At 49.0% G+C, this 23,120-nt stretch overlaps 2 protein-coding genes across 7 annotated transcripts in view; one reads left to right on the top strand and one right to left on the bottom strand.

Annotated features, from left to right (window-relative positions):
- RTEL1 (regulator of telomere elongation helicase 1) overlaps positions 1–6,477 on the bottom strand; it is a 45,930-nt gene extending 39,453 nt beyond the window's left edge. For 3 of the 6 annotated variants that reach the window (XM_027697376.1, XM_027697378.1, XM_027697380.1), the window contains exons 1-9: positions 6,395–6,476; positions 5,597–5,712; positions 4,865–5,063; positions 4,515–4,608; positions 3,504–3,585; positions 2,823–2,883; positions 2,510–2,585; positions 2,260–2,344; positions 1,077–1,142 (exon numbers count right to left, since the gene is read on the bottom strand). In XM_027697376.1, the coding sequence (XP_027553177.1) occupies positions 1,077–1,142; positions 2,260–2,344; positions 2,510–2,585; positions 2,823–2,883; positions 3,504–3,585; positions 4,515–4,608; positions 4,865–5,063; positions 5,597–5,712; positions 6,395–6,446 (831 nt within the window). In that variant the 5' untranslated portion in view covers positions 6,447–6,476. Of the gene's footprint in view, positions 1–1,076; positions 1,143–2,259; positions 2,345–2,509; positions 2,586–2,822; positions 2,884–3,503; positions 3,586–4,514; positions 4,609–4,864; positions 5,064–5,596; positions 5,713–6,394 lie in introns of all 6 variants that reach the window. The other 3 variants (XM_027697375.1, XM_027697377.1, XM_027697379.1) reach the window with 2 other exon arrangements.
- Positions 6,478–10,424: 3,947 nt separating this feature from the next.
- Positions 10,425–21,979, top strand: STMN3 (stathmin 3). The gene is made up of 5 exons (XM_027697190.1): positions 10,425–10,713; positions 15,694–15,789; positions 16,138–16,313; positions 16,801–16,992; positions 17,512–21,979. The coding sequence occupies exons 1-5, from the start codon at positions 10,695–10,697 to the stop codon at positions 17,569–17,571; spliced, it is 543 nt and encodes a 180-aa protein (XP_027552991.1). The 5' UTR covers positions 10,425–10,694; the 3' UTR covers positions 17,572–21,979.
- Positions 21,980–23,120: the final 1,141 nt, after the last annotated feature.

Below are 23,120 nucleotides of genomic sequence, written 5' to 3'. Positions count from 1 at the left end.
CACATACAGTTCTGCCAGAAATTTTCATTCACAAAAAGAATCATTTTCCCCAAGGAACAAAGATAAATTGTGTAAGGTCTAACCTACACAAAAATTTGACTGCAATAGCTATGAAGAAACAAATTATAAAGAAAAAAAAAAAAAAGCTGAGCTAGTTGCATGTGTAAACAATCTAATCAGAAATAAATCCATTTTATTTTGGGGTAATCACTAAGTTTCCACATATTAACCTGGAACAGGCAATACCATCAGAGAACTACTGCAAAAAGAGTAGCTGTTCTAGTTAACTTCTGCATGCAGGCACACCAATTAGTACTTTTTAAACACTACAAAGGGAATAAAAAAAATCCAAACCCCAAACAACTATGTCTGGATTTCCATCCATTTTTCAACAGAAAAACAGATGTTCTGGTGAAAGGAGCAAATACAGAATGCAACCATGCAACTTCACTCTCTAGTGAAGCACAGTAGACCTTCGTGTGGCTGTTTACTGAAAGGACACATGCAATCAGACCAGAAACCACAGCTGTTCAGCAGAAATCCCACTAGGAGGTTCTTCATGTGGCAGAAAAAGGGACGTATTTCAAGTTCCTTTGCAATTCATCATTTAGGCAAAGGCCTGCAGTTTTGAGCCAGTTAAAAGAAGAACTCACAACGCTGCGCTATTTATTTTTTCTTGTTTTCCTCTATGAGTGAAGACTTGGAAATATTACAAGAGCCATGTTTGCCATCTATAGCACTTGGGGGAGCTGATGCAGCTGAGCTTCAAGAATGGATCTTTCATGATTTCTTAGACCCTGGAAGAGAAGTCTCCAAGAAAATAAGCACCCCATAAATTTGGAGATGTACCTTTCAGAAAGAAACTATCACCTTGTAAAAAATCAGTGTCAAAAAAAGCAGTGTCGAAGGACTGTAACTTAAATCACAAACCTTTAACTGTCATGGAAACAAGAAATGTTTGTGATAATGAACATCAAAACCATACATTTGAGTACAGATTTTACAGACTGTTTGTAATCAGACACAAGTCTATTTTCTCTGTGGATGAAAAATGGCAACAGACCAGAACAACTTACCACATTGTGAGCTTCATCAAGTATTACCACAGTCCCCTTCAGGTCTAAGTTGTGAGCTTTCCGACTCTAAAGACAAAAAAAGAGAACAAGGGAATGGACAAAAAGGCCACCGAGAAGTATGGATTTGATTGGCTGGGAAATTGGACGATGAGATACATTTGGGTTTTCATCAACTTTGAAGTTGGGTTGGTTTTTCCCTTGGAAAAAACAGCAAGTAAAGGCTGTGGCTAATCAATATAGAAACCACAGAATCACTTTCTCTGGAAACGAAGGTGTTAAAATGCATCATGTAAAAGTTTACAGAGGTTACAACTTGTTATAAACAAAAAACCTCAGATGTACCATACTTGCATGTACAAGTTTAACAGAATTCATTTCAGTCACTATTTTTGGCAATAGGAGTGGAGTGTGAAGCAGGGCATTTGTCTTGTATTTACAAATTTTGTTGTCTTTGCAAGAAGTGGATACTCTGAAAACACCCCCACCAGCAGCACACCAGGTAACCTCATTTCACAGTGCTTCTTTGCTTATGGTGCTTATGATATTTTTTAAATTTAGTTTTTAATTTATTAAAGATTTGGTCCTTCTGCAGCAGTGGAGTGTAATCTGGGTTTTGCTATAATTCATTAATTACTCCAAGTTGCATGAAGATGTCAGCACATTTGTTTCCTCAACAGAGTTTTCAGAGGTTTCATTTTCTATCCATGAAATATGGACAACTTACTACAATAGTTTTGTTGTAGTAAAAAATAATTACTTCCAAGGGATTATTTCCAAGGGATATGTCCAAGTTGCCTTATTGTAGAAATCATGCAGCTGTTGCAGAAACAAAAATGTCTCAGGATACATGCAAAAATACTGCACAGTGTGTGACTGAAGGTTTGTGTCCAGGAGGTGAATATCCCCAACCAGAAGGGCACCACATTCTACAAAGCTAATTCTACAAAAATCTAAACATCTCAAACAAACAAACAAAAATTTCTTAACTGTAGGAAAGAATTTACAGAGAACCCTCAAAATGTCACCCTCTATGGTTCTGAACTTGAACTGGGGTTTGATCAGTTTTGAAGTATCCACATAATGCATCCACTTGCCAGGCATCATTCTTCACAGCTTATCCACTAAAAGCCAATATAAGACAAACAGAAGCACAATTGTATTTAAAAGCAAATATATATGTTACCTTTGAGTCTAGCAAATAGTTGTAAGGCATAAAGATAATGTCTGCTTGCTGCTTCAGGCTTCGAGAGAGATAATAAGGACAAGCTCTGTTGAAAAAAAAGTAATACAAACTACAATACTTGCAGAAATATTAAGATTGCATTCAACATTCATGAACTATGATATACAAAGGTAATAGTAAGAGTGAGCAAAAAAGTAGTTTTCATTATTTTCACAAGTCAGGGGGAGGAAGGTCAGAGGGGACCCTTCACCTGTGCTTGTTTCCATTTTTAACCAAGTCTTCAATATCCATGATTGGTTCAATCAGTTCTTTTTCTGTACTCTTTTCTGTAAAACATGACATTAAAACCATCAGCTTAGGTAAAGTTATCACACAAAGACTTGTTGTTACTCTGATCATCACACTCACCCATTAACATCTCATTCTTGAAAGACAGTAACGCAGAGCAAAACACAGATAGATTCTGCCAACTCTTCCAAACTTTTCTACGTGCCTAGCAAACCTCTCCCTTCCCAGAAAATGGGGCTTTGCTTCCAGGTGAAGTAAAGGTGAGCCCAACTCACCTTCCACATTGTTATAGAAGTGACAAGCACGAGCCATCACTTTCATTCGGCACATGTAGATCTGTAAAACAAAGTCTATTTTAGCCCACAGTGGCACAGCTTGTCAGGCACTGAGAAGCAGGTTAAGGGGTGAGGAGATACCAATTTTCTCTAGCACCAGATAATTAATAAGGCTCATTACAATTCTTCAGTTTTAAAATCACGTCCCTCTGTCCCCATTGCAAGTCAGGCCCTCTTTTTTGCAGCACAGAAGACTCAGATGCTCTGAGACAATTTTGATGTGTTTTGCCATCAGTACTTTTCAAAACTGTTAATCCTTGATGTTGTAAAAATAACAGGTAAATCAACAACTGAAGCACTATTTTTAAATTATTATCACTCTTGACAAACACTTAAAAGGCAGGTCAGAAAGCGAAGCACAAAATATTGACTGTCATGTTCTACACAGTGACATTTGTGATTCTGTGATCCTTCCCTGGACAGAAAACATCACTAGAGACTCAGAATCACATTTTGCACTCACAAAACTAGAAACTAAAAGTTCCCTGAACCACATTTACAACTATTGTGTTTCCCTACTGCTCCCAGTAGTTTAAACAACGTCAGAGTGAAGAATGACACACAAATGACACAAAAGCCTCCCTGTTCTCCCTGTACATCCTCTCTAGGCTCTGATCTCACCTGCATGTGGTTGCTCTCCTGCCTCTTCACTTCAGGATTGATGCAAAGCTGCTCTCTGGATCCCAACACACATATCTTCGGCCTGTTCAAACAGGATACACAAAACTGATGTTAAAAACAAGGCAGGAAAGAAGAACAGAGTTGTGTCTAGATTCAATGTATCAAATAGGAAAGATCCGGGAGAAACAGATGAGCCCAAAACAAGGGTAAAAACCAGAACAAGTAAATTAGTCTGTCTGTAACTGCTGTACATGTTATTTGGCTTTCTGGCACTGCACTTCCGTGGCAGTAGAGAGTGTTAATAAGCAGCAGCAGCAGCAGCTCACAGCAGGAGGTAACAGCAGCATCTTACACCATCCACCACAAAGTCTGGGTTCTGTTATGACAGTTCAGCCCAGTCAGCTGGGCCTGTCATCCATGACAAGACATTTCGAGCTGGTGGGGATGTTCAGAGCAAGGTTGTGACAGATGCTCTACAAACATTCACAATATTTTTTTTTTCTTATCACAAGGTTGTATCTTTACAAGAACTATATAAACAAATGACTACTGCCTGTCCAAAGAGCTCGGCCACACACTGGCAGGTCAACAGCTGAAAACTGTGGCAGGCATTGGTCAACAAACCCACAAAGTTCTTCATAGATTTACATCAGCCTGAGGAATTCAGCTTCGTAACAGCTTCCTGCTGCCTTAAAGAAATGCCCCAGGAAGAATATAAAGAAAGGGAATTAAAAAAGGTAATTTTATAAGTAAATGTTCCAAGTGAAGAATCAAAACCATACTAAATTCAGAAAATTCTATGATTGAAGAAGATAAGAGAAGCTGTGGAGTATTAAAATAAACCAGACCCAACAACAATGAAATCCAGATTCTATTCATGCACAGTAAGGGAACGACATTTCTCTGGATACAGCTTTTTATAGCCATCCACAGAATTTCAAACAATAACTGCATCAGATGGGTTTGTCCACCTTTTCTTTGAATAGCAACACTACCCTAAATCATACTTGCCTGTAGACTGTGTTCTTCAACTCATTAATGACTTGTGTAAGTTGGGAGTGAGTTCTGGAGGCATAAATTATTTTCGGAATGTCAGTGTAATAAGCTGCCAAACAGAAGAGGAAAAAAGCAGAAAAACATTATGAGCAGGGACAGAAGAACTAGGGATATTCTTAGCCTCTTTTCCCAGCTGGTACTATGGTAACAGTTTGCCTTGTAGAGACAGCAGGAAATTTTGTCATCTAACAACTCACACCCACCAGACGAGCTAAATGAGTTTCTAATGTTGTAAGAAAAAATAAAAGATAGACAAAAGCAAGTGTTGACTGACATCCCTGAGGGCAAAAGGTGGTGGTACTCACTGGGGACATCGCCATCCGTGGCAGCAGTGCCCCAGGAGGACAGGGGTCTGTCGGGAAACAGCTCCACCCCGTGCATACGCTGAGCGATTTTCCGGGCTGAGATGGTGTCCTTGAAGTGCTCCCGCCAAGCCAGGGTGGAACACAGCAGGCAGAGGGTCTTCCCCGTGCCCGTAGGGCTCTCCAAAATGCCATTCACCTTCTTTATTGGACGGAAATAAAATAATAAGGGAACAAGTGAGTAATTTGGAGGTTCAGCTAGAACGGGTCTTCGTGCGGTGCTGCATGTCCTCTGCAAAAAGCAAACACCAGCTGGCAGCCCCTACCAAGGAACACACACACACACACAAGGTCATCATCAATGCACAACCTGTAGGACCCTCTAATCAACTTAATGAGGCCTTTCCAACCCAAAGCATCCATGATTCCATGAATCCCAGACAGCCAAGGAGAGGCTGCATGAATACAAGCACTACTTGCTCAGTTTTTCTTCCTTTTCCCAAATTAGGCAGGAATATCCTATCTATATTTCTACTGACTGTCACCTGCCACCTGGGTTTTCAATAAGCATAGAGTAAAATAAAAACAGAAGCAAAAGGTCACAGAAAACTTGGAAAATGCAGCAAACAGACAACGTAAAGGAAACTTGAATTGTGACAAGTTCTTCTTAGAGAAATCATTTTGTACAGTGGGCAAATGAGCCAAATTGCCCCCAGGGAGGCAGCACGGACCCACCTTCTGCAGGCACTCCAGCACTTTGGCCATGTAGGCTTCCTGGCATGGGTAGGGTTGGAAGGGGAAATCCACTGTGATGCCATTCAGAGTGATCCTGGGCATGGTCCTGTCAGTGCCTGCAAGGAAACACGGGTTGTGACTGATCCTGCTGCCACGGTGTTATCGGAGTGACAGAATCACAGAATGGTTTGGGTGGGAAGGGACCTTAAAGCTCACCTTGTTCCAACTCCCTGCCATGGGCAGGGACACCTTCCACTAGCCCAGGTTGCTCCAAGCCGTGTCCAACCTGGCCTTGGACACTTCCAGGGATGGGGCAGCCACAGCTTCTCTGGGCAATATGTGCCAGGGCCTCACCACCCTCACAGGGAAGAATTCCTTCCTAACACCCAAACTAACCCTACTCTCTGTCAGTGTGAATCCATTTCCCCTTGTCCTGTCACTCCAGACCCCTCTAAACAGGCTCCCTCCACCTTTCTTGTCGGCCCCTCCTGGCACTGAAGAGACAATCAGGTCACACGCAGTCTGGGACAGGGTGGTACCGGCGAGCCGGGTAGGAGGCTCAGGGGCACTCGGGGCCCAGGTTCCCATGTTCCTGGTCCCCTCCACCCGCTCTGGCCCACGTTCCGGTATTCCCATATTCCCACATCCCCCTATTCCCGAGTCCCGGTATTCCGACATTCCCCCATTCCCATACTCCCGTGTCCCGGTATTCCCACACTCCCCCATTCCCATACTCCCGTGTCCCGGTATTCCCACACTCCCCCATTCCCGCGTCCCGGCATTCCCCTATTCGCGCACCTCCGGCTCCGCCGTTCGCAATCCCCGCGCCCGTGTCACGTGGCCGCCCCATTCCGCGCGTGACTTCCGGCGGGCGCTCTCGCGAGAGCGGCGCCGTTGCCCCGGTAACGGCCAGGGGAGGCGGCGGCCATGGCGGGCCAGGGCTCGGGCCCGGGGCGGCTCCCGGAGGATCCCGGGCCGGGGAGTCGGGGAGCGAGCGCGGCTTGGGGGGCTGGTGCCGTGTCCTCTAAGGGGCCCCGGGCAGGAGCGGTCCAAGCCTGGTGGGATTTGGGCCCTGCCGCACCTGAGGGAAGCAGGCCCCGCTCCCCCGACAGGTGGTTCAGCCGGAGGGTCCCGCAGCCGCTTCCCCCGGGGCGTTGGCCGAGGTGGGGCCCTGAAGAGGCAGAAATCGGCTGTTCGGTCGCTAAAAACTGCATTTCCAAGGCCTCCCAGCCGTGTGCGGGTGCCCCGCGCCGGGGCCGCCCGGGACTGGCGTTTCTGCCCTTTTTAAGGACTCGGGAGCGTGTGATGGGCGCTGCCCTTGGCCGGGCGGTGTCCAGGACCCTGCTGTGCTTTGTGCTGGGCGGTGCTGCAGGGAAGAGAGAGCAGAACACGGCAGGAGGCTTTGCGAAACCCTCAGCCTTTGATGTGGGAGGGGTTCTGTCGCTCTGTGTCGAGCCTTGTGGCTCCTGCCTTAGGAGCAGTAATGAATTCTGACGGGTCTCTTTTGTTTGGGGTGAACGTGCCGCTCCTTTGTTCCCAGCTTTTCTTGGGCGCGGTGCTCCCACCCTTCAGCCCCCTGTCAGTGTATTCATGGAACGGCTCCTTCGGCATTCCAGGTGCTCAGGCCGAGGGTTGTTTCCACACGTGTGTGATTGCAGCGAACTGCTCTGGATTGATGGATTACTCGGTTTCTAAGACTCAGGTGTTTTAACAAGGCATGGTTTACCTGGACCCCCAAATTTTGCAAAAAAAGTTTTATGCAGTTACATGAGGGAGAAGGCAGGAAGAAAATATTTTATACATCTCTGTGCTTTATTGCTGCATCTCACACTGTCAGATGGTCATTGTGTAGATGTAGAACAGGATATGTCTTCTTTTGTTGTAACTTTAAAATTATCTATCCCTAGCCAGCTGCACAACTGGTTTGTGTGCAGAAGTTCTGATTTTAAAAGGAACAGAAAACTTTATGTGAATTAAACATTGTGTGATCTGTGCTGTTCCCAAAATGTGATACCTTCTGTGTCTTGGTGTTGGGTTAGGGGAGCTCGTGGGTGATGCTGTTTTGGTCACCAGCCTTTAAACTCCATGAGCTGAACTTCCCTGGATTATAAACTGTCTTTGATTATAGGGAGTGGTCTGGATTATAAATTGTCTTTAATTGTGGAGAATGGGCTGGAGAGCACGGAGTTATTCCTTTGGATCTTCATGACACTCCATGCAAAATGTAACAGCTGGTTTTGCTCCTGTTTCTGACTGTGAGCTCTTCAATGTGATACCAGTCATGCAAGGTTAAGCTGCAAAAGAAATTACTTTGTAGAGATTGTAAAATGAGAGTGTTGGGGACAATAAAGGTTCAAGTCTCCTCATAAATACGTGGAATACTGTGTCGTCATTATTTCCTGTAAACACATCTTTCCTACGTGGAAGAGCAGTGTCAACTGTGTACCAAATGAGATTATTTTCCCTTGTTTAAGAGTGTTACCTGCTGGGAGAGAAGGGCTGGAAGGCTCCCAGCCCAGAGCAGGAGTGTGAGTCAGCAGGTGCCCGTGTCCACAGCAAACATGACTCAGCTCCCGCTGGCTCCGCATCTCCTGGGGCTGCTCCTCTGCACCAGTGACCCCACCTGACCAGGCTGCAGCCAGCCTGCCTCCAGGGCTGCTGCACCAGGTTCTTCTAAAAACAGAGCAGAGGAAACGGGGGGGGCAGTGGTTTGTAAGTTTAAAGAGAAACAGTTATTTCTTGTTCAGGTTGCGAAGGGATTGCGAGGGTTTGGTGGAGCTGCAGCGCCTGTGTCGGGGTACAGGGATGGTAAATAAAGGTGTTGTCTTACACTGGATCATCATCCTGGTGTTTGGCTCCCTGGGGTAAACCCTGAGTTCTTATAAATCAGGAGTTTGGAGAGGGAGGAGAGGTTTGCAAAATGTGGGTTGTGTGACAGTCCAGCCCTTCACCTGGAACAGCCTCTCCCTGCCAGCTCAGGCAGAGCAAACCAGCCCTTCTCCTCTTGTTAGTGGATGGGGAAGATCTTGGTTGAACTATTTTTCATTTTCAGGGAAAAAAAAAATTGTGCAAAATATAAACCTTGGAAAAGATGATCCTTAACCTCTGTGGGGAAGTAGCTGAACCATGTCACGGAGACCTGGAAAGGAGGACACTCGTGCTGTGAAGAAATGCAAAAGGAATAATGGTCCTGTTTGTTCAGAGGCCGCCCAGGCAGGATCTCTCTTCCCAGATGAGATCCAGATGCTTCCAGATGAGCAGGAATCTTCAGGAATGGGACAAAAGAATTCGTAGAGCCACAAGGACCTGCTGTGAAACTCCTGTGGTTGGCACGAAGGTTATTTTCATCCTTTCAGACAGGAGAGGATTAAGTTACCAGTCATTGTCCTGAGATGTGATGGTTCCCATAACAACAGGCTAAAATTTTTGTTTGTCCCAAAATTATTTGATTCCTTTAAATCCTGGTAATCCAGAACCTTTCTGTCTCTTTACTGTTGGGAAATAGCTTCCCACCCTGACCCTCCAAATCATTTGTTCCCCATTTCTCACACAGTGTATTCCAGTGGGACACGTGCCATGGCACCTTGAAAGCCTTCTCTTCCCTTTCTTCAATAAAAGGAATAAAATATGTACAGGATTGATGTCCAGAAGATGCAGAATGTCACAAGAAGTAGCCAGACCCTCTTGGGACTGCTGGGTACATCAAAGCCAGAGCTCATCCTGAACAGAGCTGGGAACTTACTCCAGCAGTCAGGTGCCTGGGATGGCTGCCTTCCTCTGATCATGACAAAGATGTTTTTGAAACACACACAAGATAACAGGTAAAGTCCTAGAGATTCAATCCAAGGAGAAAATAAAGGGAGTTGAAACTACAAAACAAGCCTTGGACAGAACAGGAAGCAGTTAAAGGTCATAAAAAAGCTCCTGTTGCAAACACGCTCTGAAAGTGTGTGAGTAGTGTTAATTTTATTCTGAATTACACTCATTTTCTATAATTTTTATTTTTGTTTTTAAATACGATGCTGAAGGAATAGGACACTTGGAGATTGGGGGAAAAAAATTAGGAAAAAAGGAAAATCTCTGGGGTTTTTAACTGAATTTAATAGGCACTGCCTGTGGCTTCTGCCCTGACCAAGCCACAGCACTGGCAGCTACTCCAACAACCTGTAGTTCCCTGCAGCAGCTGGAATTGTTTGGGAGTGTCTGCATTGCAGCGTGCTGGGAGATGTGTGGGTTTGGGAGGGTTCCCTGCTCCCAAATGTGTGTGTGATGCTCTAAAATCACAGAAGCATTGCCCCCTAACAAGAGCCACAAAAGGAAATGAAAGAAATGAGAGAGAACAGAGAGCAAATGACAAGAAGAGAGGTCCTGCTGCCTGGGGTGGGGGAGAAACCTGCAGAATTCTCACTGAAGTGAGAAGGCTCCATTCTGGTCTTCCTCCACTACTTTTACAGCAGTTTCCTCCCCAAACTGCAGCTCCTTTAGTGCCTCAGTGCTGGTGCAAAAAAAAAAGCTAACCCCATGCCTAAAAACCTGTCTGGGATCCCTCCTCCCTTTGCTGTTTGCCTAAAGCTGCTGCAAGGGTTGGGGTTTGGGTTTTACATCTCAGCCCAGCTAAGCCCAACCCCCCGACCTGGCCCTGCAGGTGAGGCTGCCTTGGAAGAGATGGTTTAAAAAAAAAAAAAAAATCAATGAATTTGCTTATCTCTGCTTTCAGCAAGGAAAAAAAAGGCAGTTTAGCCCATCTCAAGCAGACAAGAAAGGGAGGAAGAGGAGGAAAAATCCTCTTTTGCCAGCGCCCGGCTGGGTGTGTCTCCCCCCCTCCCCCGTGGGGCTGTGTTCCTGGCAGCCAGGCTTGCCTGGGAGGGATCTGCCGTCAAAGCCACCCAGGAAAGGAGGCCTGATACGCTCATTAATATTCTGAACTAGTGACCCTTCCCTTTCTTTCCACCCCTCGCCTTTCTCTGGGCGCTCCAGCCTCTCCCCGCCGCGGATGGCTGCAGCCCCCTCCAGCTGAGTCAGTCCTCCCTCCCCGCAGCATTGCAGCACCTCCGCAGCTCCTGCGCTCCTGCAGCACCCGCTCCGCTCCCGCCGCAGCATGGCCAGCACCGTCTCAGGTAGGACAGGCGCCTTCTGGGGGAGCTTGACATCAACGCACTCCTAAAACCATCGGGTTTTATTTTTTTATCATTATTCTGAAGGTTTGGGGTGGTTTTTTTGGTTTTTTTTTTTTTTTTTTTACTCTATGGGTTTCAGGGGAGTTCTGTGCTGAGGAGGCAGTTGGTATGGCAGCATTGTTCCCCTTCCTCCCCCGTACACACACCCTTCTGATGCAAGATAGCAGGTGGGCTTTTTATTTTAATATGAATAGACAGGTGATAAACTTGCCAATTTAAGATATTGCTGTCGTTACCTTGTGCCGTTAGAAGATTCTGCTACGTGCCAATTAAATATTGTTTTTGTAATATGTTACAGGTTTTTTTCCCCCTAAGAAAAATTTGCATGCTGTGTAGCTGGATGTAAAGAAATCAGGAATTACATTTTGTTTCGTGGAGACCATGTATTGCCTAAATGGGTAATGGAAAGGGAGACAGGGATGAGAGACAGTAATGCCCTAGAAAATCCCCCAATGCCAACCAGAAGGACCTGGAGGGGTTTTTGTGTATTCTCAGGGCTTTCTAGCCCTGGATTTCTTCCACAGCTCGCATTTCTTGGTTAGAAGATGGTACAGGGGAGCGGCCCTTTGATGGCGTTGGGTGAAATGAGATGCTGCAAGGGAAGCCCTTCCTCCCTCCTGCAGCAGTGCCGGGAATCACATCCCGGGAGCCTTGTCGGGTTTGGCTGCAGGATGGCAGCCTGCCCCGAGGATGCTGTGCTGCCTCGGTCCAGCTTCCTAAAGACTTGTCTCCCCTTTTTTTCGTGGGAGGAGGGATTCAAATAGCTGAAACTGGGAGTGTGGGTGAAGGAGAAAAGCCTGAAATGGTACAATGAACAGTGGGTGTGTTTAGGGGATCTTTTGCTTTTAGAAAAACAAGTTTTCTCTTGATTCTGCAGCCCATAAAGAGGGGCTTGGGTGGGGAAAGTGAGAGCCTGGAGGGCTGGGATGGAGGGCTGAGCAGGAGCGACAGACAAAAAAAGAGCAGGCAGTGCTTTGTGCCCCCCAGGCAGGGAACCAGCCTGAAGGAGACCAGGCAAAACACTTCTTACTGCTTTTGCTGTTCTTTGCCTGGGTTTCCTGCTGTACATTTTCTATTCCTTTCTCCTTTTAAAAGACCAGTAGATTCAGGAGGGAGAAGGGCAGAGAGATGGAGGGGTGTGTGTGGGGGGAGATTGTGAGGGCGCAGCTGATCCTGAGTGGGCTTTGCATGCAATTAAAGAAGTGAAGCAGCATTGTAAAAATGTGTCTCTGTGACAGAAAACCTCCAGCTATTGTGTGTATTCCTGCGAGTATCCCTGTCTCAATGAACCTCTGCAGCAGTGCACTCCTGGGAGGTGCCACCCATCTCCTGCCTTCCCTACTGAGCAGGATTGGACCTCGTTTGCAGAGTGGGGGTGGGAGGGGAGGCTCAGACTTACCGGCCATCTAAACCAAGGTTGCATCGAACTTGAGATGGACGAGGATGAAACACGCGTGGGCAGAACATGCGTTCTCCAGCTGGTGCATTCTCGCCCTCCCAACCCACCACATGCCCGTAGCATATTTCATCTTCCCAAAGATGCGGTTTTGCTGTCAAGGGAGGCTTGGGATCGTGAAGAAGCGTGAAACCATGCTTCCTTATGGCTCAGATCAAGCAGAGAAACAATTTCAGGGGGTAAAAAGTCACGGGAAAGCAGTGCTGTGGCAGGAGGGAGGAGAATAGGGCGCTGTGTGCCAAGGGATGGTCGGGGCTGAGCCTCGCCCAGCCGCCTTTGCAGGAGCAGCTCCTCATCTCCCCACCGCCTATGGCACGTGCAGCAGGAATGGAGAGCAGCCTGGAAAGGCAGGATGAAAAGGACAAGTAAATCCTTAAATTAAGGAATGAGTCTTGTTTGCTTCCTTCATTATTTCCTTCTTTATTCTCAGCAAAAGCCGATCCGTGCTGAAGGCAGAGCAGCTGCATCCTCTGCGGCTGATGCCCCGGGGGCTCATCCCCCCCTTGGGAAGATTAAACAAACAACCAAATCCTTGGGATGAAAAGAAACAAGGCTCGCTCTCCCCAGCCCGGCAGCCCTCTCTCTTTTCTCCCAGCCACCCCAGGCGTTTTCCCCCGGCCCTGGGGGTTGTTTTCGGAGCTGGAGCCGCGGGATGGGCGGCACATGCTCAGTGCCGGCTCAGCTGCGGTGCCGGACCTGCTGCCGGGCAGCCCTTGCAGGGGCAGAGCCCCCGCACCTCCTCCCGCAGCATCCGCACAGGGCTTTGTGCTTTTGTGCACGGCGGACGGGGGGTCTGGCTGGGCTCTGCAGGGCTTACGGAACGTCCCCCCACCGTTTGTAGCACCTGGGCTGAATAAAGGGACCTGAGATTATGAAATGAGTCAGTCTTTTCTGCCAAATAACAAGTGACAGGGCAAGAGGAAACGGCCTCAAGCTGAGCCAGGGGAGGTTTAGATTGGACATTAGGGAAAATTTTTTCACTGAAAGGATTGTCCAGCCTTGGCACAGGGTGTCCAGGGAAGTGATGGAGTCCCCGTTCTTGGAGGGAATTAAATTCCGTGTGGTTGTGGCACTTGGGGACATGGGTTAGTGGTGGGCGTGGCACTGCTGGGGGAACGGCTGGACTCGATAATCTTAGAGGGCTTTTCCAATCCAAACGATTCAGTAAACCCATGATTCTGTAATTCCTTCGGGTGTCGGTCCTTCCCCCTCGTCACACCGAAGCCCCCGGCCCCGCGGGCGGTTCTGGGCGGACAGCTCCCGGCCCGGGGTCCCCGGGGTGCCGATGGTCCTGAAGGGACAGCTCCGGGCGGGGGGCGGTGCTGCCGCACCGGGAAAGGTCGGGGTTGGGGGGTGGCTCGGTCCGCTGCCCCCTTCCCGCTGCTTCCCCCGCTCCACCCCGGCAGCAGGGGCCGATCGGGGTCCTTCGGGACCGTCCCCCCGCCGGTCCCCGGGGCCGCGGCAGCCCCAGCCCCGCTTCCCCGACCCCTGTGCCGCTAATTGCACATGACGGCTGGCGCCGGGCTGCAGCTGCAGCGTCCGGGACGGGAGAAGGACGCGGAGCACTTCCAGCGCTCATCGCAGCCCTGCCGCAGCCCAGGGCCCTTTTGTCTTCTCCCTCCTCTTCATTTTAATTGACGGAGCGGGGACGGTCAGTTTGCTCCACAGCGGGGAAAACGGGACGGGGAAGATCCCGGTGGAATGGAGGCAGCTGTGAAACCACCACAACAAACCTCCTGAAAGGCAGGGAGTGCAGCATGGAATCATCTGCACAGAGTGCCAGCGCTGAAGCTCAAGCAATGAAACACAAAGCCCTGTGCTCTGTAACAAGTGCTGGGAGACCGTTAAATTGAATTAAATGAGCGGGTCGGGGGTGTGGCACATCTGCTTCATGTCTTGGTTTCACCCAGGCCCAGACATAATGGGGGAGCAACGACCTCGTTGCCTGGTTTGTTTGTATTAAATGATAATGTCTAAATGATAATAAATGATAATGCCTCTCGTTTATTCCCGGGGAGCTTCCTCGGGGCTCTTGGCAGCACATTAGGAGATGCATTAGCTTACTGCTGCATGCCATGACTTCTGGCCTCTCAGAGGCTTTCCAGAGGTTTTTTTCATTTAAAACAAGATCAGAGATGTCTGGCTGGCACTGCTGATGTAAACTGTTCCTATTTGGTTTACATTCAACAGCAGGACTGGGCAGGGTGTTTAAATCAAAATGTGGAGCAAGCTAAGAAATTGTTCAATAAATATCTGAGCTTCAGGGATGGTTGGTTAGCAAAGGAGGGTGCTAATTAGGATGAAGCTCTGTACCTAGGAGAAAAAATAAGTGCATATATGAAGCAGGCATAAGTTTTCCCACTCAATTAGCTCTGGGAAGGCAGAGGAGAAGACCTGAAAGATGTTCCTGAGGACATGTGGCACACAAGATGCTACTTTTCTCAAAATTTTCTGCATCTAATGCCTCTTCATATCACAGAGTTCTGGGGGTTTCCCTGTCCTGGCTCAGGGGAGGGTCTTGCTCTGAAGGTGGCATTGGCAGCTGAGCTGCAGAGTCGCCTCTGGCTGGAGGTCAAAATGTGAGCTCAGTACAGAAGGGACGAACCAAGGCCAGAAGCACCAGGGCATGTGGGAAATCCAGAGGCAGAGCCAAGGCAGGACATCAGAATGTCTGTGCCTGTGGCAGAGGCAGGAGCAAGGGCAGCACAAGGAGGTTCAGGGCAGGTTTGGCAGGACATTCAGCCATGAAGACTCTGTCCCCACATGCCTGGGTGTCCCCTGAGGAGCCAGGCCAGGGCAGAGCCTCAAAGCACCTGTGAGACATGGGAGCTGAGCCCCAGCTGCTGACCTGAGACATAGGACTGATGCTGTGAGGGTTACACTGATGTGATCAAGAGCCTGGCAGCCTGACAGAGCACTCCCTGGTTTCAAGTCCATCTATTCTTAGGCCCTTTGCCAAGAGTGTGCTAACAGTTCACTGTCTTAAATGTGCTAAACTCCAAAAGTACAGGTGAAGATTGCCCCAGAAACAGACCTGCTGCAATCTGTCACGAGGGCAGCAGCTCATGCCCTTGTGATCACCGAGGATCTGCAGTGCATCCTCCAGACTGGAAATTCTACTTCCAGTGGAGAAAGGGTGTGGGCAGCTGTCCCAACATGGTTAATGACATGGGCTGCAGTGCTCCTTTGGAGGGAAAATCCTGCACAGAGACTTATACCTCTAGATGTGGTAAATTCCTACTCTGTGTCTTCTCACGACATTTGCCACACTGGCATCTAATTTAGCCTGCTCTAGAGCAGACACTCCTTGGGGACCTTTTGGCAGGCCATGGTAGTCTGGAAAAGCCTCCTTGAAGTCTGGTAGCTGCAAAAGGGGTTCCTTGTGTACTTGCTTCATTCCTCTGTGAAAAAAGAGCTGCCATTGCCATTATAATCTCTTCTTACTTCTATTTCGTATTTTTCAGCCTACAAGGAGAAAATGAAGGAGCTGTCTTTGCTCTCCCTCATCTGCTCCTGTTTCCACACCCAGCCCCATCCCAATACCATCTACCAGTATGGAGGTAGGTAACCTGCCCCCACAGGAGCTCCAGCAGTGTTTGGATGATGCTCCCACTGGCAACGTGGGAGCTTGCCAGAGTCAGAGTCTCTCTGCTTTGTGCCAGGGTGACATACAAGCCATTAGCAGCAATGTGGCCTTTCTGTAATTATGCTCTGACTTTAAATTAATTGCACTGATGTGGGGGAGGGATGAAGGTGATCACTAATTGCAAAATTCTGGAGATAAAACAAAATCACCCAGGTCAGGACACACAGGACCCTAATTCCTGTGTGAAGAGCTTGGATCTCTCAGGTGAACACTCTCCTGAGTGACAGGTCCACAGAGTCACCTTTTTTTTTTCCCCTCAAAGATATGGAGGTGAAGCAGCTGGATAAGAGGGCATCAGGACAGAGCTTTGAAGTAATCCTGAAGTCCCCTTCAGATTTATCTCCTGAGAGCCCAATCCTTTCCTCCCCTCCCAAGAAGAAGGATCTGTCCCTGGAGGAGCTGCAGAGGAGGCTGGAGGCTGCAGAAGAGAGGAGGAAGGTAAGGAAATATCCTATAGAAGCAGTGACTTTTTTGTGACAGGCACTAATTGCACCAAACTCTAAAACTGGCTTAGAAGCAGCAATCTACAACAGCTGGGAAGAGCGTTCTGACACTTGTTATTATGTTCCACTGTAAATTGTCAGGTGAGATACCACAGGGTGAGGTTCTGCAGCCTGATTTAGCCAGGGGATTGGACTCCGTCATCATCACTGTGTAGATGTGGTGCTTGGGAACAGGGGTTAGTGGTGGGCTTGGCAGTGCTGGGGGAACTGCTGGACTCAATGATCTCAGAAGGCTTTTCCAACCTAAATGATTCTATAATAGCAGAAAAAAGGCACCAAAACATCTTCCGAGTAAGAGTGTTACGGGATGGAGGGGAGTGACAGAGAGGTTTGAGCAAAGGAGATGGTCAGAAAGCCCCTCTGAGGGGCTGAGGGCTGGAAGAGCCTCTCTCTCTGATCACCTTCCACCTCTCCCTCGGCAGACCCAGGAGGCACAGGTGCTGAAGCAGCTGGCGGAGAAGCGGGAACACGAGCGGGAGGTGCTGCACAAGGCGCTGGAGGAGAACAACAACTTCAGCCGCCTGGCCGAGGAGAAGCTCAACTACAAGATGGAGCTGAGCAGGGAGATCCGTGAAGCACATCTCGCTGCCTTGAGGGAGCGGCTGCGCGAGAAGGCGAGTGCAGCACCCCGGGAGAGGGCTGAGGGCTTGGGGTGCTGATCCTCGTGGAGGGGTTGGGGTCTGGTCCCTGTGGGGTCATCCCAATGCGATGGGCACTGGGGAGCGGGTGTTTTGTCGATGGTGAAAATGGGGCTGTGGAGCAGCTCTTCTGTGGAGCAGCACGAGGAGGGGGAATGTGTCCTTAAAGGAAGGTCAGTAGAGAACATTGTCTGGGTAATCTTGATAAGTGCAAGTTCAGAGGCGCAGGATCAGGCCCACCCCGTGTCCATGGGCTGCATGGCCAAAGGGCTTTGCATGAGAGGGGATCCATGGGTTTGCTGTGGGTTCCATCACCTCTGGGCTCCCACAAATGATGCTTCACTCTTTGCAGGTGTAACTCTCTGTCCTCAGGGGGTGTTGGATGGGAAACCGGTCTCTTTTTTTATGCCTGATGTAAATTCTGGGTGCAGGAGGAAAATAGAGAGCACAAGAGCAGGCAGTCTTAGCCTGGTGTCACCTCTCCCATTTTTGCAGGAGCTGCACGCAGCCGAAGTCCGCAGGAACAAGGAACAGCGGGAGGAGATCTCTGGATAAAGGGCTTTTCTACACATCTAGCACCTGATTCCTGTTAACAAACCAACCAATCGACCAACCAACACATTTCATTTTGTTTGTCTAGATGCAGCATTCAGTTCTCCATCCCCATTCCCTGGTGTTTGTCCCCCAGCTACACGCTTCTCTCTGCATCCCTAATCGTCAGTGCTTGTGGGGATTCACAGATCATAGGGACCTCTAAGCAGAATAGCAACTAGTTCACATGAAATAGAGAATCAATCAGTCGATCAGTCAATCAAACAGCTTCTTTGGAGGGTTTTGTCCTTTTTTAAAAAAAATATTTCTTAAACTGATGTAAAAAAAAAAAATTAAGGTATTAATAAATTCAACCAGCAGTGTCACAGAGGTATAGATTTCTTATCCGGGGCTTTTCCTCCTCTTGATTTTTGCTCCGAGCCAAAAATCAGTTTCTGAGTAATGGGAAGAAAGTGATTATTTCTATGTGTGAAGTTAAATAGGGAGTAACCCCTTGTTTGCCAGTGGTAGGAAAGAGGAAGCAGAGGGATGGGTGGCTCAGGAGTCGCAGCATGCAGAACCCCCATCTCTTGGCTGTATCCAGGGTCAGTCCAGGCAGGCAGTGACCCAAAGTCCTCATCTTTGGGTGATTCTTTGAGAGCAGAGTGATCCTTTGGAAGCAACTGAGGGTTTTCACCCCAAGCTTGGTGCCGGGTGCCCCATCCTGCACTGCCTGACACCCTGGTTACCTGTGGACTGAAGGAGCCCTCTCCCCACCCAAGCAGGGACTGAGAGGTCTTGGACATTCAGCCCAGGAGAACCATGGATGGTGATTGCACCCCTGGCTCTGTGGGAGCCCTGGGAGAGGGCACTTGGTCTGCAGGCTCTCCAGCACTCCCCCAACACAGGATTTCACTCTGTTAGGAAAGCAAATCCAGTAGAGACAGTGCATGGTTGTGAAATAACCTCTTAGTGAACAGAATAATCACCCTTCCCTCTTTCCAGAGGTGGATGTGGCTCTTCAGCGCCATTACAGAGCAGACTGCTGGAGATCAAATCCTGGAGCTCTTTGTTGATCTCCCCAAAAGTCCCAGCTGGATATGGGAGGGATCTCTCAATGGCCATGTCTTGACATCAGGGGACTCTGCTCCTAAAAGGAAGGGCTACCTTACTCCCAAACCCCTCGGCCTGGGCTGGGGGCAGGACAGGGCTGTTAGAAAGCTCCTGTGCTGTCAGTGATAAAAATAAAATAAGATTTAGGGCAAAGAAGGAAACTGAGGGTTGAATTTCTTACCAGTAGCTAATGATCAGTTTATAGTAGCAGCTGTCTTAGATAAGCATCTGTGTAGAGCGCGGCATCACCGCCAGCATCACCTCATCCATATAGTGGCGAGAAATTTTAAAAAGTTTAAAAAAAAAAATTTAAGAAGTAATTTAAATGAAATGTTTGTGTGTAAGAAATGGTTGAAACTGTCAAATGTCTGTGTCCCGCGTTGGTGGGATCTGAGAAGGTATCTGCGAGATATTAACCCTGTCCTACTCTCTGTGGTGCTGAGTGTTTGCTTGGTGTGTAATTCTGACCTGGAGCTTGTTGTAAATACTGTTTTTAGTACTATGATTATTATGATTATTATTATCAGAAATGTTGTACTCATGAGCAGGAGTTGAAAACAAGAGAAATGGCCATTTTCACTCTCTCCTGGGGGCTCAGAAGGAGTCAGGAGGCTGGGCCAAGTGAAGGCAGGCTGTTGGTGGGATGCTGAACCAGGGAGCAGCTGGAAAATTATGGGATTGGGAGCTGGAGGCAGCTGAGTCCTGCAGGCAGGGCGGTGAGAGCAGGGACGGCTGCTCCTCGTGCTGGGAGGAGAAGGAAGGGCTGAGAGGTGAAATAGAGGTGATGCTTCAGTTCTAGTACATATTATTTGGTGTTGACCCAAACCTCCCTGTGTGGGGGTTCCAGGTGATTCCCTACAGCCCCAGGGAAGCCAGAGGACCATCAGGTTTGGCGTGTGCTGGAGGAGAGGTGGTCAGTGGCAGATTGTGCCAGACTCATCCTCCCAAACAGCTCCTGAGTCTCTGGGCTCAGTTCCTGCCTGGATCTTCCCTCTCAGTCCCTTGTGCTGCCTTGCACCTCTCTCCTCCCCCTCTCTGTAGCCCAGCTGGGTCTCAGGTGGGGACTTACTCTTGCAATGTCTTTCCCTGGCAAAAAAATCCCCTGGGAAACACAGAATGGCCTGGCAGATGGTGCTTGTGCAGGTGTGAGCACTGGGAAACTCATTTTTCTTCCCTCCGTCGGGCCGGTGAGGTGAGGGACAGTGGATGTGATTGGAAAATGTGTTACTGCAGGGTGAGCTCCTGCATCAGAGGAGCAGGGATGTGCAGGGGGAGTTTTGCATCGGCAACATTAGGCAGCTGCTGCCGAGACACGTTGTGCCAAGGAAACAGCCTTGTTGGTGGGGCCGGAGGCTTCAGGTGTCGCAGAGCCGTGTTTGCCTGGTGCAGATGGATGTAGTAGGGATGTTCAGGAGCTTGACACTTGTCCAGTGCCACTGGGCACTATCAGGGAAATGTGTGATTGCTTTGGCTGCGTGGTGGTGGCTGGATGAGGGGTGTCCACCCACTGCTCCAAACCCATCGTGGCCAGGAGCCATGCCCGACCGGCAGCACGTGGCACGGGCCGGGATCGTGGTTATTCCATGCCTTTCCATATCCCTTCATGCTAATGGCTGTGTGCAGCTGCATATTTCATGCCTCAATTGAGACTAATCAAGTACCCTCATTAACATCCATATTGCCCCAGCCTCCCTCATTCCTGGACTGTTCCCATGTACTGCAGTCGTGGACATGGCATGCAACTCCCAACTCCCGCGGTCACCTTCCTTCTGGTGGGGCTTGAGGTCCATTGATTCCTGTGGGTGTGTATGAATCAAGCTCTGTACAAACAGTTTTCAGCCCCATTTTTTCAGCAGCATAAGGACACAGGACTGTGCCTAGTAGGGAGAGCATCCTCAGGGATGCTCTCAGCACTCCTGCCCAGACCATAAGTGTGGCAGCTGTGTGAGGAAGGAAGGATAAGATGGTGACATCATTCTGTACATGTATATGAGTCCCAAAGCGCCTTCCTGGAGAAGGGCCTCTGATTCGGGCAAGACCAAGGAGCTGAACTGAAATGAGTTCCCAGCTGGCACCAACAGCCGGGCGATGGGTGAAGCCACAGAAGAGCTGGGAAAACTGACCTTGTAGCCCAAATTACAGCTCTGTGCCCATGTTATCCCTCACAGCAGAGCTCAGCTCTGTCCGTAAATAGGCGCTTCCAAGGATGCTGGCCCTTCCAACTTCTTCTGGACTGAGCCTGTTCCTTGTCTTATTATTTTTGAGTCATTAAAAAATCTTGCTCTAACCCAGATGTGGGGTCTCCTTTGAGCTGACCTTCCAGGGCCAGTGGGAGTTCACGATTGCATGCATCCTACCTCAGGGGTAGGTCGGTCTTGCTGCTCCCTTTTCAAATGTAAACTTCAGCTTGCTTGCTTTAGCTTAGCCCGGCGTGGCTCTCTGGCCCTGGCTCTGCAATCCTGTCTCATGGGGTCCGTTATATCCCTCCCATGGCATTCCTGTCCTCCTCGCAGTGGCTGTGCACTCGGCTGTGCACACGCGCACAGAAATGCATCCGTGGAAACAATATATGCACATACACTCTGATACCACTTGAAATGAGTCAGGGAATGGCTGTTTACGGTGCTAGAGATTTCTTACTCTCCATGCTAGGGACAAGATGACATAGCAAGACCAATAAACTCCACCTTTGTAGTCAATTGTCGTTAAGTAAAGCAGAAGAGGGGCACTGGCCCACGCCTAAGTGTGGGCACTCCGTGGTCCCCGGGGTGCAGGGACACAGCCTGGGGGGCGTGGGACCTGAGTGCAGGGGATCCCTGCCCCGGCATCCCCTGTACCTCAGTTTCCCACACCCCGAGACGAGGGGACACGGACACTCCCTGCCCACGGGGACCGCGGGAGAGCCAACGACTCCACACCTCCAAAGCGCTCTGAAATGGAAAGTACCAAAGCATCGAGTCGGGATAGGCAGCTGTGCATCCCAGGAGGAACAGCCCGGCCCGTGGCTGCAGGCAGAGGGTTGGAAGATGACTGTGTGGGCACGGGGCTGAGCCGTGACCCCAGGGCTCAGCATCCCGGCTGCTCCCCGGGCAGGATCCGCTCCTCCCGCCGCAGCCGGGGCCACCGTCCCTCGTGCCGGGTGGGAAGCTGGTGCAGTGTCATGGAAGGACTTTCCATCCCTAACAGAGCCTTGTCCGGTTCCCTTCGGTCTACCACGTGCATTTCATTGTCAACTTGAGGTTGTTGTTGTGCAAAAGAAGTGATTATGAAAAAAAATAATAAAGGAAAAAAAAAGAAATAAAGTTGGTATGAAACTGTATGTGTCGGTCTCTCCCCATAAACGGGTTGGTTTAGTTCCAAGGCTTCTCTTTGTATTGTGAGAATACTAATAAATTGCATTAAACAGAAAATTGACCTAAAGATTTAACGAAATAGACTCTAAGCATCTGAATGCCCAACGAGTACTTTGCATCCAGCATAGAAGAGGCAGAAAATGACAGTTTATGGCAATTGTCAGAGGGAAAAAGTAATAAATGCTTGAATGAGGGTCCTGCTGATACCCCCTGTGGCTGGGAGCGAGGGTGCGCACAGAGGAAGATCGAAAAAGATACAATATAATACAATAAATATACAATACAAAAAAAATACAATAAATGCAGCCCTGGAAAACACGCGAGCTTCTTTATTAAAAAATCCAGTACTTCTTTCATGAGCTTTTCCTGAGAAAGGATTCAGCTTGGACTGGACACAGTGGAAGGGAGCAGGGCCATGGTTACCAGGGAGAGGGGATCCTAACCCATGGGACCCTGCATGGCCAACACTCCAAAACCCCTCCCTGGAGCCAGGTACACAAAAATGCCCCCAAAGCTGCAACTGAAAACAGGGAAGTTTGTAATCCACAGGGACACGGGGCAGGGAGGGTGCCTGGCTACTGCTCCAGCTGCTGGGGAAAGTATCCCCCACTCGCCTTTTTGGGAGAGGCTTTTGCCACCATGAGTGGTGCCCAACATCACTGCCCACTGCCTTCCTTGTCCTTGAAGTGACATTGAAATAGCAGCATCCTCATGGGCTGTCCCAGATCTTGTGTTCCCATCAAAATAACCAACATGGGAATCTTCCCACAGATCTCAGCAGAACTCTGTGTACAAGAAACTGAGGGAAGGCAGAGGGGGTTAAATTTAATTCCCAGGGCAGTGTTCTGTAAGAGCAGGGAGGACAGTGTCAGGACAGTGCCAGGACAGTGCTGGGGCCACCACAGTGGTGGCAGTGGCTGAGCAGCCCATGCTTGATGCTCTTCCCATGTGTGCTCAGGACGCTGCCTCCTGCACAAACAGGAATTCTATTTTTGCAGCGTGACCTTCCTGGTTTTGGAGATAACGACCTGACTGCAAACACAGCATTGCTCACTTCTCCTCTGCTGTTTGCTACAGATCACTAACATGGGCTCTTAAAAAATGTGG

The sequence above is a fragment of the Neopelma chrysocephalum genome, unplaced genomic scaffold (genome assembly GCF_003984885.1).
Source record: "Neopelma chrysocephalum unplaced genomic scaffold, ASM398488v2 Primary Assembly neopelma1_119, whole genome shotgun sequence".
NCBI lineage: Eukaryota > Metazoa > Chordata > Aves > Passeriformes > Pipridae > Neopelma > Neopelma chrysocephalum.
The sequence above is the reverse complement of the archived record's forward strand: the minus strand, read 5'-3'. Positions and strand labels throughout refer to the sequence as shown.